This window comes from Taudactylus pleione, unplaced genomic scaffold (assembly GCF_031769625.1).
Source record: "Taudactylus pleione unplaced genomic scaffold, aTauple2 ptg000229l, whole genome shotgun sequence".
Classification (NCBI taxonomy): domain Eukaryota; kingdom Metazoa; phylum Chordata; class Amphibia; order Anura; family Myobatrachidae; genus Taudactylus; species Taudactylus pleione.
This window is the reverse complement of record NW_028284631.1, coordinates 3,608,720-3,626,575: the sequence shown is the minus strand read 5'-3', so window position 1 is coordinate 3,626,575 and position 17,856 is coordinate 3,608,720. Positions and strand designations below refer to the sequence as shown.

The window sequence follows — 17,856 nt, the reverse complement described above, 5'->3', positions numbered from 1 at the left end:
CACTTGTTTTGGTAGAATGGCATAGCATGGATAGTTTTGTTATATTTATGCCCTGTTCCGATAGTGTAGAAGAAAGTAGATTTAAACAAAGATTGAGTTTCCTCATAACAGTAGGAATATTGCCAATGCCATGGAACAGGCAATGCGCTATATTAAGTTTAACATGAAGAAAACTACAAAAACTATAACTATGAATTTAAATAATGAAACTAAGGGGAACATTCAGCTACACTTCATCTATATATTGCAGTATATAATAAATAGAATTGTTCTGATCACTTTCCTTTACTCCTTTTTGCTAGAAACACACAGTTTTCTAAGGTGATTAGGTCTCATGCTAGCTTGGTCTACCAGATCCCATATTAGCAATGCATGATCTAACTCTCATGTCTGGTCCTTGTATTCAGCCGGCGTTTCATTGCTCTTCTGCAAAGATTGCAATTAACCTGTAACACACTTGATTTTATAGCACTCATTTCTTTTTATTAATTTAATGGCATCACAGGAATAAAAGGGAACGTACATTGCTGGATATGTGTAACTAACGAGTGGGCAGACTTTTACAAACAAATAAATATGTGTAAGAGACCACTTGTAAGTGTTGATCGTATAAGGGCGGTTACCTTGGTGCTTTTATTCTGGTTAACCCCTCGCTATCTGAATTATTCATTCAGCCCTCACAGTCTATGAATTATTCAAGATATTCAGCAGTCTGTGCCTGTGAATTATTAATTAACCCTACACTGCCTGTAAAGTGTTAACCCTTTTGTGTCCAGGACAATAATGTAGAGCCATAACTGTAGAATCTTGTGTCTGAGATGGATAGCTGATGTAACACTACTTGTCTCTTTGCCTTCTAGCTCTGTGAAGATCTCTTCTCCCGGATCAGCGACACAACCAATGATAACATGTCTTACTCTGTGGAGGTATGCGGATGTCGGCCATTTTGCTCTCCACAAGAATCCATGGGCTGCACTATATTTATATTAATGATACAGATGGAGTGGAAGTTAATTATTGTGTCTGAGGGTTGAGTGAAGAAGTAGAGAGATCTGATTAGTTTAGCTGTGAAAAGCTTGGGATATCACCTTAAGGGGTCTATTTACTAAGCAGTGTTAGAAGACAGAGTGAAAGTGATAAGGTGCCAGCCAATCAGCTCCCAACTGTCATTTTTCAAAAACAGCCTGTCCGATGACAGTTGGGTGCTGATTGGCTGGCACCTTATCACTTTCTTATCACTTTTCACTCTGTCTCCTAACACTGCTTAGTAAATAGACCCCTTAGTAACAAAAGATATTCTACAACATGAGGTGTCTTACACTGCAAACACTCTATGTAAGCTAACAAAAGAGATATCTGAAGTGAATCAAGTGATTATATAGTGATTTTAGCTAAATGAGTCAGGGTGATCTTCATGGATAATTATTCATAACAAAAAATATGTAAGATGGAGGGTATGTACGTGGTAAAATAGTTCTGCAAAACAACTTTGGTGTAAAATACAAGTTAACTCAGTACTGACAAGGGGGGTCATTCAGACCCGCTCGCGAGCGGCAGTACGCTCGCAAGCGGGTCGATGTTCCCGACTGCGCATGCGCACGACGGAGGGAGCTCCGTCATGCGCATGCGCTAGACCCAGGGAGCGACGGACTTTCCATCGCTCCGGGTCTCGCACCAAAGGGGGCGTGCTGTCGATGTTGATTGACAGCACGCCCCCTTTGGTGGGCGTGCCTGCCAGACGGAGGCGTTCCCATAGGAACGCCTACCGTCTGAAGCCGTCCCCACTGACATCACTAGTGATGTCAGTGGGAGTGATTTTGGCTCTGATAGAGCCAAAATCACTCCAGGGCTTGTGGCAGGGAGACCCTACCGCAGGGTCTCCGTCGCAAGTCCGATGGTCGCGATGGTCAAGACCATCGCGACCATCTTTTTGGCCGCTCGCATATGCTGTGGGTGGTCACCCACAGCTATAAGAGCGGCCAGGAGGCCACTCCATTTTCATGGAGGAGGGCCCTGATTCAGAGCGAGCGCTCTGGTCAGAGCTTTCGGCTCTGAATCAGGCCCAAGGTTCATAATCTTCAGTGCATGATAATGTTCACGATTTACTTACTTATTTTGATCATGTACATTTTAATAACATTTCGGTTTCTTTGACCATTAGGATCATATATTTGAGACAATTTATTCCTTTTGGCAAATAATGGATTTGTCCTCTCTTGAGTTCCTGCACTTTATTCTGCTTATATCAAAACTTAACATGATATTTTTGCTGGTTGCTGGCTTACTAACCTAAATGCTCATATACTGCAACCTCCACTTATATTGTAGATCTGATTATGATAGACATCTGTTCCTCTTTCCTTAAGATGAATAAGTATGTATACCTGTGTTCTTTAGGTCAGTTATATGGAGATATACTGTGAGCGGGTCAGAGACCTTCTAAATCCAAAGAATAAGGGAAACCTGCGTGTCCGTGAGCACCCCCTACTGGGACCTTATGTGGAGGACTTGTCAAAACTGGCTGTTACCTCGTACAACGACATTCAAGATCTTATGGACTCTGGTAACAAGGCCAGGTACACTAATTGTAATTATAATGTGTTGTTTGTTCTGGATAACATCCTATGTCTCATCAAGCTGTTTCTCAGGTTGTGTTGCAAATGGAGATATCTGCTGGGGAAAAAAAACGCATTGATTATTATGCTGAACCTTCTCTACTATCTACATTGAAATAAAATATACCTGGTTCAAATAAAGATCATGTTCTCAATGAAACCACCAAGCGTTGCTTTCCATTGGGATGCCGCCCTTGTGGAAACAACTGTGCAGATCCAGACATTTGAGATATCTCTGGTATATCAGCCAAAATGACTAATCAAGTTCACATTGTTCTCCAGGTAGATGGAGCAGCGCAGGGTGAGAAAACGGGGGAAAAAATTGGTTAGCATTAAAAGTCATTTGCAAAGCTCAAAAGAAGCTTTGGTCGTGCAGTGCGACTCCCTTTGCACAAATGTTGCTAAAGTTCTGCCAAAGCTCATGAGTTTTGTAGAGGATGATGGCAGTGGTTTTGATGGATGAAGGGAGGAGTTGGGCATAGTCAGAGCGTTCCTTCCTAACTATGCTTTAGGTGCACTCATACATTACTTTAGTGGAGCGCTGGGAAAATAAGATTTAATTTTAAGACCAAAACTACTGAAAAGAAATAAAGAGTTGGAGAGGACATTGCTTGTTGGGCAGTGGAGTTCCTGAGCCATTTTCACTCGGTAAAATGAGTTGAATGTCCATCTTCTATGATTATTGTATACTTACCCTGAAGCCCCAAAAGTCATGGGATAGAGGCCTAGTATCGTGTAGGAGCCCCTCTAGCCTGCAGCAACTCGACGTGACATCGATTCCACAAGTGGACAGAAGACCTCTGTCGAGATGTTGACCCATACAATCTGAATAGCTTCCCACAGCTCCCTGATATTTGTAGGCGCATTATCGTGGGTCCGAATGGGCCCTCTTCACCACATCCCATAAATGCTTGATTGGGTTCATGTCGGGCAAACATGGCACCCACACCATTTGTTGAAACTCTCCAGAATGGTCCTTGAACCAATTCTGGGCAACATGGGACTAATGACACGGTGCATTATACTGCTTATTCCATCATTGTGGGGGTACATGAAGTCCAAGAAGGGCTGCAAATAGTCATCAAGCAATGCAATGTAGTAGTTACCGGTCAATGACATGTTCAGGCTGACCAGCGGAACCAACCCATGCCACGTGTACTCACCCCACACCATTATGGAACCACCACCAGCCTGCATGGTGCTTTGTTGACAACTGGGGTCCATGGCCTCATGGGATCTGTGCCACACCCAAACCCTTCCATCAGCCCGAAACAACTGGAACCGTGACTCATCGGACCACGACAAATGTTGCCAGTCCTCCAGGGTCCAATTAGCTCCGTCATGAGTCCCGGTAAGGCACTGTGGGCCTGATTCAGAGCCGCTTGCAAAAAGCAAGTGCTTGCTCTGAATCAGGGCGGCCGCATATTTTTTTAAAGCCGGCCTCCTGGCCGCTCGCATAGCTGTGAGTGACCACCCACAGCTTTTGCAAGCGGCCAGATGATGGTCGCGATGGTCGCGACCATCGGGCTTGCGACGAGACTCTTCTGGTAGGGTCTCGTTCCCGCAAGCCCCAGTGAGCTTCTGGCTCTAATAACGAGTGATGTCAGTGGGGCCGCCCCCAAACGGCAGGCGTTCCTTCAGGAATACACCTCCGTTTGTCCAGCCACCCCCCCTGACCCGCCTACCAAATGGGGCGAGCTGTCGATCAACATCGACAGCCGCCCCTTTTGGATGCGAGCGCCGGAGCAGACACCACTGGTCACGATAATTAAGCACCTGTGGTTTGCCACTTCACTGTCCATGGTGGGTGGTAATGCCTTTCATGAGGTATTCCCGGTACACACCGTAGATCGAAGAATGTTGAATGTCTGCGAAAATGGAATACCTCATCCGTTGGTCACCCACTATCATGTCCTGTGCGAATTCTGATAATTCGCGTCGCCTTGCCATGAGAAGCCTAGGTAGTGTTCAAACTGACTCACGAGATGTCAGATTACAGCTGATGCAAGACGTCACAGTACGGTGACACCACCTACCATTACCATTACATGCTGCTATGCCATGACTTTTGGCACTTCAGTATATTATTGAAATACATTTACCCTTTTCAATTTGCACTTACTCACACACATTGCAAGGCACATTGGGGCAGATGTATGAAGCCCTGGGAAGTGATATAGTGGAGAGTGATAAACGACCAACCAATCAGCTCCCAACTGTCATTTTTCAAACACAGCCTGTAACATGGCAGTTGGGAGCTGAGCGGCTGGTCGTTTATCACTCTGCACTTTATTACTTTCCAGAGCTTCATACATCTGCCCCATTTTGAACTATATTATAGGATTCACGCTCACTGACTTGAAATATAGACAGCCCGATGTTTCATGTCTTTCATGATGAATTTAAGGCAGTGTTTCCCAAATTTATTCCTCAGGGAGCACTAACAGTGCATGTTTTCCAGGTGTCCTAACAGAGGGCCTGATTCAGAGCCGCTCGTAAGCGGCCGCTCGTTCGCTCCGAGCGATGTTCGCACATCTGCGCATGCGTTGTAATGCGCATGCGCCAACCAGTCAGTGCAGTCGGTAATCGAGCACTCGCAAAATAGCGAGTGCCTGCTAATTTGAGTGACAGGATGAGGCGTTTGTGGGTGGTAACAGGGGAAGGTGCTTGAAAACGGGGAGTGGAGATCCGAACGCAGGCGTGCCAAACGGTCAAAACGGGCGTTTTAAGGGTGTGCATAATTAACAAAGCAGCGTCATCGACCACGTCACTCGGTTGTCTCTTAGCCTGAACTGTTCGCATGATTGCGGTAGGAAAATCCTACCACAAGCACTGCGTGCAGTTCAGACGCCTTTCGATGTACTCGATTAATCTAATAAATAGCGGAGATGATGTAGGATGCGAGCGGCCAGGGGGCGTCTTTACAAAATAGCGAGCGCATGTTTCGTTCGCTCGCTCACACATAGAGGCGTCAACAGACCGCAAAGAGCGAGCGCTCAATTTAAATAGCAGGCCCCTTTTTCTGAACGAGCGAGTGCAAATAGCGTCCGGCTCTGAATCAGGCCCAGAATCACAAGTGAAATAATTAGCTTCACCTGTGGATCTTTTAAAATGTGTCAACCAGTAATGAATACACCTGTGCACCAATTCGGGAAATGGAAACCAAGCACTGTTATACCCCTTTTACACCAGAGCAAAAACCTCGGTCGCAGCTCAGTGTAACGGGTCCCTGAAAATTAACCCGGGTTAAGTGACCCGGCAATCCAACCCAGGTAACTACGAGGGTCGGCCCCAGGATGGACCTGGGTAATGGCAGCACAACCCGGGTTATCTGACTTGGGTCATGCCTAAAATGAGCTCATTGGTGGTTGTGGAGCAGTCACCACCCACTTTTTATGACCTCACAAGTTTAGCAGGGCAGACCCAGGTTCAATGTGAACGGGGCTGACCTGAGAATAACCCAGATCGATGGTGCTGTGTAAATGGTGTTTGACCTGGGTCCGACCTGGGTTGGAACCATGTCTGAAAACCCAGGTCGGACTCGGGTTTTTGGTGGAAAAGAGGTATTAGTGCTCCCTGAGGAATGAATTTGGGAAGCCCTGATTTAAGCTATAACTAAAGCTAAACCAGACATTATTTTGTTAGAAAAACAGAAATGTTCTATTTAGTAAAAGGGTTGGTTCCAAAGTGGCACGAGATGCTCTGTGATGTGTTACAGTATTGCATAGTGCACCTCACCACACTCCTAAGTGCACTTCCAGATTGTGGATATGTCATCTGAGAGGGGGTAAAGCCTGAGTCAAAATAACAGGTTTAAAAGTGCCCGGGCCTCTCAATCCACTGGCTATACCCCAATGTCCCCCAAGGAGGATGGAGAAATGTTTTGAAGAGAGACGCGATAGTCAGTAGCAATTCGACTGATATAAGGCATCTTCCGTTGAGGCAAGGTTTATCTAGACTAAAGCGGAATCAATAGTCTACAGCAGTAATACAGTACAAAGAAAATGGGTTTAGTAAGTATAGGCCTATGGAGAATGAACACTGAATAGAACAAACACCGTAACCAAAATAAACAAAAGAGGCTGAATTGATTTATCACAATATAACTAGGTACAGGAATTGATGCTTGGTGGCAAACTGCCTATTAGGGGAGATAGGGAAAAGGAGAAGGGATGGGGGAAGGGTAAGAATCCAAGAGGTTCAATAGTGAGAAGGAGAAGCGGAAACTACAATAAAAGAGTAGTCACCTGTTTGGTCAAAAAAGGTATCTGGAGAATATAGTGAGGCCTAGGTTTCCCAAGTCTTCCAAAAGGATTTAGAGGGATCTCGGAATACACAATTACATGCCAGTACCTGAACATGATATTGTGGACAGTAGGAGCAAGATTTTGCCTAATTTTGGAGCCCCCCCCTTTTCAACTTACCTGTTGCTGGGCGGAGGCAGAGGCAGTACCACAGGGGTAGGAGGAGGCAGCCACCATGAAAAAAGAGAAGGGCGAGACCACCAGGGAGGAGTAGGTAACACCACCACAGAGCAGGAGGTAGGGGCTGTGCAATGCATTATAGCAATAGGCTGCACCGCCCTTGCACTGCACGGAGGAGGAGGTGTAATCCGTGGTCTTTTCACCTCCTCGTCCTCCGTGCAGTGCAAGGGCCGTGCAGCCTATTGCTATAATACACAGCCCCTGACCGTCCGTGGCCGCCACTCCACTGGCGCCTCTAAAAAATGTTTTGGGGGGGCAAGCTATGGTCAAGAAGGGAATATGTAGAGGAAGAAGAAAGTACTTGGGAGAAGGCAGGATACCAACAATCAAAAGAGTGCTACTGTAATCAAGCTCCTAATGTCTTGACAGAGGGGGCGAGCTTAGGGCAGGTGCCATCCCCACAACAACCCCGCCCGCCAGAGACATCAGAAGAAATGTTATACAATCGCGCTGGTATATAATACCAACAGTATATGAGCTTATACCTATTTCATTCTATCAAAAAATGGAACTTGCAGTTGTGCTTTTTGTAATTTTTTTCCAAATCAATCCCATCTAGTCCCCCAAATCTCTCTTCCAGGCAAGTTCATGAGAGTCTTTAGTTGAGTTATCAGGTTGGAGTCAGCATGATTCTATATTCAAAATTGATCTAATTCATCATATATTTGATAGCGTTAAAGAAGTGTCTGATTTGGAGGAACTGGTAAAATATGTTAATAGGGATGTTCACATTAATAGGTTGAATGCGTACAAAAGTGGGGAATGCCCGGGAGTATTAAAGGTCAGAAAGTTATTTCTCATCTCATACCATGGGGAAAACTCCACTGATCAGCAGGCCCGGGGAAAAGCTGGGACATCGCAGAGAAGGATAACTGTGCTGAGGGAGGGTGAGAGCTCCTTAAAGCAATGTTACATGCTTCCCCTTAGTGGTCAGATAGTGTCATCCTCTTTCCAATATTGCCGCCGTTGTGGATTGTTTTCCTACAGTAAATAAGCACAGGTGCACATCTCAACAATGAGCAGCTCTGTGTGTGAAGTTAGTAAGTTGAATCTAATCTAATGCAACATTACATTAGATTGAAATCAATGCCTGTCGTCCGCCTGTCCTTATACCCCATCAGTGGGACACAATAAGGATTTCAGTATGATAGTGTTCTGATGGCGCAGCAGATAATCAGTGATAGAGCCAGAACATTCTGACTCCAGCACAGGAGATTAGTGATCAATGTGACACAGAAGCCCTGGATGTGTTTTACCACCCAGCCAGAATCCTTCAGCAGCCATGATTTGCTGCTCTGTTCATGAGAGCAGCTTGATTAACCTATTAACGCTCCAATTAACCTCTCTGATATTGGTGAATCAGTATCCCTTATACAAATAAATCTGGATGTCAAGCAGAATAATTCCACCTGCTTACTTAAATTGTGGCTTAACCCCACAAAATGTTCAGGTGCTCAGAATGTACTATTTTGTCACTCAGTTGTTATGGATAATGCAAAGTGCATTACTTTACTCTTCGTGCAGCTGTGAAATTAAGTTTTTAATATTTTTATAATTTGGGAGTTAGACTCGATAATGGTGTATCTGCAGAGACCTATAGAATGTCCTGTGTAATGTTACTCTCAGGCTCGCCCATTTGTAGATGTAATGTGTCTGCAGAGACCTATAGAATGTCCTGTGTAATGTTACTCTCAGGCTCGCCCATTTGTAGATGTAATGTATCTGCAGAGACCTATAGAATGTTCTGTGTAATGTTATTCTCAGGCTCGCCCATTTGTAGATGTAATGTATCTGCAGAGACCTATAGAATGTTCTGTGTAATGTTACTCTCAGGTTCGCCCACTTGTAGATGTAATGTATCTGCAGAGACCTATAGAATGTCCTGTGTAATGTTACTCTCAGGCTTGCCCATTTGTAGATGTAATGTATCTGCAGAGACCTATAGAATGTCCTGTGTAATGTTACTCTCAGGCTTGCCCATTTGTAGATGTAATGTGTCTGCAGAGACCTATAGAATGTACAATGTAATGTTACTCTCAGGTTCGCCCACTTGTAGATGTAATGTATCTGCAGAGACCTATAGAATGTTCTGTGTAATGTTATTCTCAGGCTCGCCCATTTGTAGATGTAATGTATCTGCAGAGACCCATAGAATGTACAATGTAATGTTACTCTCAGGCTTGCCCATTTGTAGATGTAATGTATCTGCAGAGATCTATAGAATGCTCTGTGTAATGTTATTCTCAGGCTCGACCATTTGTAGATGTAATGTATCTGCAGAGACCTATAGAATGTTCTGTGTAATGTTACTCTCAGGCTCCCCCATTTGTAGATGTAGTGTATCTGCAGAGACCTATAGAATGTTCTGTGTAATGTTACTCTCAGGCTCGCCCATTTGTAGATGTAATGTATCTGCAGAGACCTATAGAATGTTCTGTGTAATGTTAGTCTCAGGCTCACCCATTTGTAGATATAATATATCTGCAGAGACCCATAGAATGTATAATGTAATGTAACTCTCAGGCTTGCCTATTTGTAGATGTAATGTGTCTGCAGAGACCTATAGAATGTCCTGTGTAATGTTACTATCAGGGTCGCCCATTTGTAGATGTAATGTGTCTGCAGAGACCTATAGAATGTTCTGTGTAATGTTACTCTCAGGTTCGCCCATTTGTAGATGTAATGTATCTGCAGAGACCCATAGAATGTACAATGTAATGTTACTCTCAGGCTCGCCCATTTGTAGATGTAATGTATCTGCAGAGATCTATAGAATGCTCTGTGTAATGTTATTCTCAGGCTCGACCATTTGAAGATGTAATGTATCTGCAGAGACCTATAGAATGTTCTGTGTAATGTTACTCTCAGGCTCGCCCATTTGTAGATGTAGTGTATCTGCAGAGACCTATAGAATGTTCTGTGTAATGTTACTCTCAGTCTCGCCCATTTGTAGATGTAATGTATCTGCAGAGACCCATAGAATGTTCTGTGAAATGTAACTCTCAGGCTTGCCTATTTGTAGATGTAATGTATCTGCAGAGACCTATAGAATGTTCTGTGTAATGTTATTCTCAGTCTCGCCCATTTGTAGATGTAATGTATCTGCAGAGACCTATAGAATGTACAATGTAATGTAACTCTCAGGCTTGCCCATTTGTAGATGTAATGTATCTGCAGAGATCTATAGAATGTTCTGTGTAATGTTATTCTCAGGCTCGACCATTTGTAGATGTAATGTATCTGCAGAGACCTATAGAATGTTCTGTGTAATGTTACTCTCTGGCTCGCCCATTTGTAGATGTAATGTATCTGCAGAGACCTATAGAATGTTCTGTGTAATGTAACTCTCAGGCTTGCCTATTTGTAGATGTAATGTATCTGCAGAGACCTATAGAATGTTCTGTGTAATGTTATTCTCAGGCTCGCCCATTTGTAGATGTAATGTATCTGCAGAAACCCATAGAATGTACAATGTAATGTTACTCTCAGGCTTGCCCATTTGTAGATGTAATGTATCTGCAGAGATCTATAAAATGCTCTGTGTAATGTTATTCTCAGGCTCGACCATTTGTAGATGTAATGTATCTGCAGAGACCTATAGAATGTTCTGTGTAATGTTACTCTCAGGCTCGCCCATTTGTAGATGTAATGTATCTGCAGAGACCTATAGAATGTTCTGTGTAATGTTACTCTCAGGCTCGCCCATTTGTAGATGTAATGTGTCTGCAGAGACCTATAGAATGTACAATGTAATGTTAGTCTCAGGCTCACCCATTGTAGATGTAATATATCTGCAGAGACCCATAGAATGTATAATGTAATGTAACTCTCAGGCTTGCCTATTTGTAGATGTAATGTATCTGCAGAGACCTATAGACTGTTCTGTGTAATGTTAGTCTCAGGCTCACCCATTTGTAGATGTAATATATCTGCAGAGACCCATAGAATGTATAATGTAATGTAACTCTCAGGCTTGCCCATTTGTAGATGTAATGTATCTGCAGAGACCTACAGTATAGAATGTTCTGTGTAATGTTATTCTCAGGCTCGCCCATTTGTAGATGTAATGTATCTGCAGAGACCTATAGAATGTTCTGTGTAATGTTACTCTCAGGCTTGCCTATTTGTAGATGTAATGTATCTGCAGAAACCTATAGAATGTCCTGTGTAATGTTACTCTCAGGCTCGCCCATTTGTAGATGTAATGTATCTGCAGAGACCTATAGAATGTTCTGTGTAATGTTACTCTCAGGCACGCCCATTTGCAGATGTAATATGTCTGCAGAGACCTATAGAATGTACAATGTAATGTTACTCTCAGGTTCGCCCATTTGTAGATGTAATGTATCTGCAGAGACCTATAGAATGTTCTGTGTAATGTTATTCTCAGGCTCGCCCATTTGTAGATGTAATGTATCTGCAGAGACCCATAGAATGTACAATGTAATGTTACTCTCAGGCTTGGCCTTTTGTAGATGTAATGTATCTGCAGAGATCTATAGAATGTTCTGTGTAATGTTACTCTCAGGCTCGCCCATTTGTAGATGTAGTGTATCTGCAGAGACCTATAGAATTTTCTGTGTAATGTTACTCTCAGGCTCGCTCATTTGTAGATGTAATGTATCTGCAGAGACCTATAGAATGTTCTGTGTATTGTTACTCTCAGGCTCACCCTTTCATAGATGTAATGTATCTGCAGAAACCTATAGAATGTTATGTGTAATGTTACTCTCAGGCTCACCCATTTGTAGATGTAATGTGTCTGCAGAGACCCATAGAATGTATAATGTAATGTTACTCTCAGGCTTGCCCATTTGTAGATGTAATGTATCTGCAGAGACCTATAGAATGTTCTGTGTAATGTTATTCTCAGGCTCGCCCATTTGTAGATGTAATGTGTCTGCAGAAATCTATAGAATGCTCTGTGTAATGTTATTCTCAGGTTCACCCATTTGCAGATGTAATGTATCTGCAGAGACCTATAGAATGTTCTGTGTAATGTTATTCTCAGGCTCGCCCATTTGTAGATGTAATGTGTCTGCAGAGATCTATAGAATGCTCTGTGTAATGTTATTCTCAGGTTCGCCCATTTGTAGATGTAATGTATCTGCAGAGACCTATAGAATGTTCTGTGTAATGTTACTCTCAGGCTTGCCCATTTGTAGATGTAATGTGTCTGCAGAGATCTATAGAATGCTCTGTGTAATGTTATTCTCAGGTTCGCCCATTTGCAAATGTAATGTATCTGCAGAGACCTATGGAATGTTCTGTGTAGTGTTACTCTCAGGCTCGTTCATTTGTAGATATAATGTATCTGCAGAGACCCATAGAATGTACAATGTAATGTACATTCTATGGGTCTCTGCAGAATGAATGACCTATAGAATGTTCTGTGTAATGTTACTCTCAGGCTCGCCCATTTGTAGATGTAATGTATCTGCAGAGACCTATAGAATTTTCTGTGTAATGTTAGTCTCAGACTCACCCATTTGTAGATGTACTGTATCTGCAGATACCCATAGAATGTATAATGTAATGTTACCCTCAGGTTCGCCCATTTGCAGATGTAATGTATCTGCAGAGACCTATAGAATGTTCTGTGTAATGTTACTCTCAGGCTTGCCCATTTGTAGATGTAATGTATCTGCAGAGACCTATAGAATGTTCTGTGTAATCTTACTCTCAGGCTCGCCCATTTGTAGATGTAATGTATCTGCAGAGACCTATAGAATGTTCTGTGTAATGTTACTCTCAGGCTTGCCCATTTGTAGATGTAATGTATCTGCAGAGACCTATAGAATGTCCTGTGTAATGTTACTCTCAGGCTCACCCATTTGTAGATGTAATGTATCTGCAGAGACCCATAGAATGTACAATGTAATGTACATTCTATGGGTCTCTGCAGAATGAATGACCTATAGAATGTTCTGTGTAATGTTACTCTCAGGCTCGCCCATTTGTAGATGTAATGTATCTGCAGAGACCTATAGAATGTTCTGTGTAATGTTAGTCTCAGGCTCACCCATTTGTAGATGTAATGTATCTGCAGAGACCCATAGAATGTACCATGTAATTTTACTCTCAGGCTCACCCATTTGTAGATGTAATGTATCTGCAGAGACCTATAAAATGTTCTGTGTTATGTTACTCTCAGATTCGCTCATTTGTAGATGTAATGTATCTGCAGAGACCTATAGAATGTTCTGTGTAATGTTACTCTCAGGCTTGCCCATTTGTAGATGTAATGTAGCTGCAGAAAACCTATAGAATGTTCAGAGTAATGTTACTCTCAGGCTCGCCCATTTGTAGATATAATGTATCTGCAGAGACCCATAGAATGTACAATGTAATGTACATTCTATGGTTCTCTGCAGAATGAGTGACCTATAGAATGTTCTGTGTAATGTTACTCTCAGGCTCGCCCATTTGTAGATGTAATGTATCTGCAGAGACCTTTAGAATTTTCTGTGTAATGTTAGTCTCAGACTCACCCATTTGTAGATGTAATGTATCTGCAGATACCCATAGAATGTATAATGTAATGTTACTCTCAGGCTCGCCCATTTGCAGATCTAATGTATCTGCAGAGACCTATAGAATGTTCTGTGTAATGTTACTCTCAGGGTCGACCATTTGTAGATGTAATGTATCTGCAGATACCCCTAGAATGTATAATGTAATGTTACTCTCAGGTTCGCCCATTTGCAGATGTAATGTGACCTATAGAATGTTCTGTGTAATGTTACTCTCAGGCTTGCCCATTTGTAGATGTAATGTATCTGCAGAGACCTATAGAATGTCCTGTGTAATGTTACTCTCAGGCTCGCCCATTTGTAGATGTAATGTGTCTGCAGAGACCTATAGAATGTTCTGTGTAATGTTACTCTCAGGCTTGCCCATTTGTAGATGTAATGTAGCTGCAGAAAACCTATAGAATGTTCAGTGTAATGTTACTCTCAGGCTCGCCAATTTGTAGATGTAATTTATCTGCAGAGACCTATAGAATGTTCGGTGTAATGTTACTCTCAGGCTCGCACATTGTAAATGTCATGTATCTGCAGAGACCCATAGTATGTTCTGTGTAATGTTACTCTCAGGCTCGCCCATTTGTAGACGTAATGTATCTGCAGAGACCTATAGAATGTTTTGTGTAATGTTACTCTCAGGCTCGCCCATTTGTAGATGTAATGTACCGGTATCTGCAGAGACCCGTAGAATGTTCTGTGTAATGTTACTCTCAGGCTCGCCCATTTGTAGATGTAATGTATCTGCAGAGACCCATAGAATGTACAATGTAATGTTACTCTGAGGCTCACCCATTTGTAGATGTAATGTATCTGCAGAGACCTATAGAATGTTCTATGTAATGTTATTCTCGGGCTTGCCCATTTGTAGATGTAGTGTATCTGAAGAGACCTATAGAATGTTCTGTGTAATGTTACTCTCAGGCTCGCCCATTTGTAGATGTAATTTATCTACAGAGACCTATAGAATGTTCTGTGTAATGTTAATCTCAGGCTTGCCAATTTATAGATGTAATGTATCTGCAGAGACCCATAGAATGTTCTGTGTAATGTTACTCTCAGGCTCGCCCATGTGTAGATGTAATGTATCTGCAGAGACCTATAGAATGTTCTGTGTAATGTTACTCTCAGGGTCACCCATTTGTAGATGTAATGTATCTGCAGAGACCTATAGAATGTTCTGTGTAATGTTACTCTCAGGCTCGCCCATGTGTAGATGTAATGTATCTGCAGAGACCTATAGAATGTTCTGTGTAATGTTACTCTGAGGCTTGCCAATTTGTAGATGTAATGTATCTGCAGAGACCTATAGAATATTCTGTGTAATGTTACTTTCAGGCTCGCCCATTTGTATATGTAATGTATCTGCAGAGACCCATAGAATGTACAATGTAATTTTACTCTCAGACTCGCCCATATGTAGATGTAATGTATCTGCAGAGACCTATAGAATGTTCTGTGTAATTTTACTCTCAGGCTTGACCATTTATAGATGTAATGTATCCTCAGAGACCTATAGAATGTCCTGTGTAATGTTACTCTCAGGGTCGCCCATTTGTAGATGTAATGTATCCGCAGAGACCGATAGAATGTTCTGTGTAATGTTACTCTGAGGCTCGCCCATTTGTAGATGTAATGTATCTGCAGAGACCTATAGAATGATCTGTGTAATGTTATTCTCAGGCTCGCCCATTTGTAGATGTAATATATCTGCAGAGACCTATAGAATGTACAATGTAATGGTACTCTCAGGCTCGCCCATTTGTAGATGTAATATATCTGCAGAGACCTATAGAATGTACAATGTAATGTTACTCTCTGGCTCTCCCATTTGTAGATGTAATGTATCTGCAGAGACCCATAGAATGTACAATGTAATGTTACTCTCAGGCTCACCCATTTGTAGATGTAATATATCTGCAGATACCTATAGAATGTACAATGTAATGTTACTCTCTGGCTCTCCCATTTGTAGATGTAATGTATCTGCAGAGACCTATAGAATGTTCTGTGTAATGTTATTCTCAGGCTTGACCATTTGTAGATGTAATGTATCTGCAGAGACCCATAGAATGTACAATGTAATGTTACTCTCAGGCTCACCCATTTGTAGATATAATGTATCTGCAGAGACCTATAGAATGTTCTGTGTAATGTTAGTTTCAGGCTCACCCATTTGTAGATGTAATCTATCTGCAGAGACCCATAGAACGTACCATGTAATGTTACTCTCAGGCTCACCCATTTGTAGATGTAATGTATCTGCAGAGACCTATAGAATGTTCTGTGTAATGTTACTCTCAGGCTTGCCCATTTGTAGATGTAATGTATCTGCAGAGACCTATAGAATGTCCTGTGTAATGTTACTCTCAGGCTCGCCCATTTGTAGATGTAATGAGTCTGCAGAGACCTATAGAATATTCTGTGTAATGTTACTCTCAGGCTTGCCCATTTGTAGATGTAATGTATCTACAGAGACCTATAGAATGTTCTGTGTAATGTTACTCTCAGGCTCGCCCATGTGTAGATGTAATGTATCTGCAGAGACCTATAGAATGTTCTGTGTAATGTTACTCTCAGACTCGCCCATTTGTAGATGTAATGTATCTGCAGAGACCTATAGAATGTTCTGTGTAATGTTACTCTCAGGTTGCCCATTTGAAGATGTAATGTAGCTGCAGAAAACCTATAGAATGTTCAGTGTAATGTTACTCTCAGGCTCGCCCATTTGTAGATATAATGTATCTGCAGAGACCCATAGAATATACAATGTAATGTACATTCTATGGTTCTCTGCAGAATGAATGACCTATAGAATGTTCTGTGTAATGTTACTCTCAGGCTCGCCCATTTGTAGATGTAATGTATCTGCAGAGACCTATAGAATTTTCTGTGTAATGTTAGTCTCAGACTCACCCATTTGTAGATGTAATGTATCTGCAGATACCCATAGAATGTATAATGTAATGTTACTCTCAGGCTCGCCCATTTGCAGATCTAATGTATCTGCAGAGACCTATAGAATGTTCTGTGTAATGTTACTCTCAGGGTCGACCATTTGTATATGTAATGTATCTGCAGATACCCATAGAATGTATAATGTAATGTTACTCTCAGGTTCGCCCATTTGCAGATGTAATGTATCTGCAGAGACCTATAGAATGTTCTGTGTAATGTTACTCTCAGGCTTGCCCATTTGTAGATGTAATGTATCTGCAGAGACCTATAGAATGTCCTGTGTAATGTTACTCTCAGGCTCGCCCATTTGTAGATGTAATGTGTCTGCAGAGACCTATAGAATGTTCTGTGTAATGTTACTCTCAGGCTTGCCCATTTGTAGATGTAATGTAGCTGCAGAAAACCTATAGAATGTTCAGTGTAATGTTACTCTCAGGCTCGCCCATTTGTAGATGTAATGTATCTGCAGAGACCTATAGAATGATCTGTGTAATGTTACTCTCAGGCCAGGCTCGCACATTGTAAATGTCATGTATCTGCAGAGACCCATAGTATGTTCTGTGTAATGTTACTCTCAGGCTCGCCCATTTGTAGACGTAATGTATCTGCAGAGACCTATAGAATGTTTTGTGTAATGTTACTCTCAGGCTCGCCCATTTGTAGATGTAATGTACCGGTATCTGCAGAGACCCGTAGAATGTTCTGTGTAATGTTACTCTCAGGCTCGCCCATTTGTAGATGTAATGTATCTGCAGAGACCCATAGAATGTACAATGTAATGTTACTCTGAGGCTCACCCATTTGTAGATGTAATGTATCTGCAGAGTCCTATAGAATGTTCTATGTAATGTTATTCTCGGGCTTGCCCATTTGTAGATGTAGTGTATCTGCAGAGACCTATAGAATGTACCATGTAACGGTACTCTCAGGCTCGCCTATTTGTAGATGTAATGTATCTGAAGAGACCTATAGAATGTTCTGTGTAATGTTACTCTCAGGCTCGCCCATTTGTAGATGTAATTTATCTGCAGAGACCTATAGAATGTTCTGTGTAATGTTAATCTCAGGCTCGCCAATTTATAGATGTAATGTATCTGCAGAGACCCATAGAATGTTCTGTGTAATGTTACTCTCAGGCTCGCCCATATGTAGATGTAATGTATCTGCAGAGACCTATAGAATGTTCTGTGTAATGTTACTCTCAGGGTCACCCATTTGTAGATGTAATGTATCTGCAGAGACCTATAGAATGTTCTGTGTAATGTTACTCTCAGG

At 42.1% G+C, this 17,856-nt stretch overlaps 1 protein-coding gene across 7 annotated transcripts in view; it reads left to right on the top strand.

Annotated features, from left to right (window-relative positions):
* Nucleotides 1-17,856, top strand: part of KIF1A (kinesin family member 1A) — a 238,983-nt gene that overhangs the window by 87,907 nt on the left and 133,220 nt on the right. For all 7 annotated transcript variants that reach the window (XM_088479232.1, XM_088479230.1, XM_088479228.1 and 4 more), the window contains exons 5-6: nt 861-926; nt 2,398-2,576. In XM_088479232.1, coding sequence (XP_088335358.1) covers nt 861-926; nt 2,398-2,576 — 245 coding nt within the window. The remainder of the gene's footprint in view (nt 1-860; nt 927-2,397; nt 2,577-17,856) is intronic.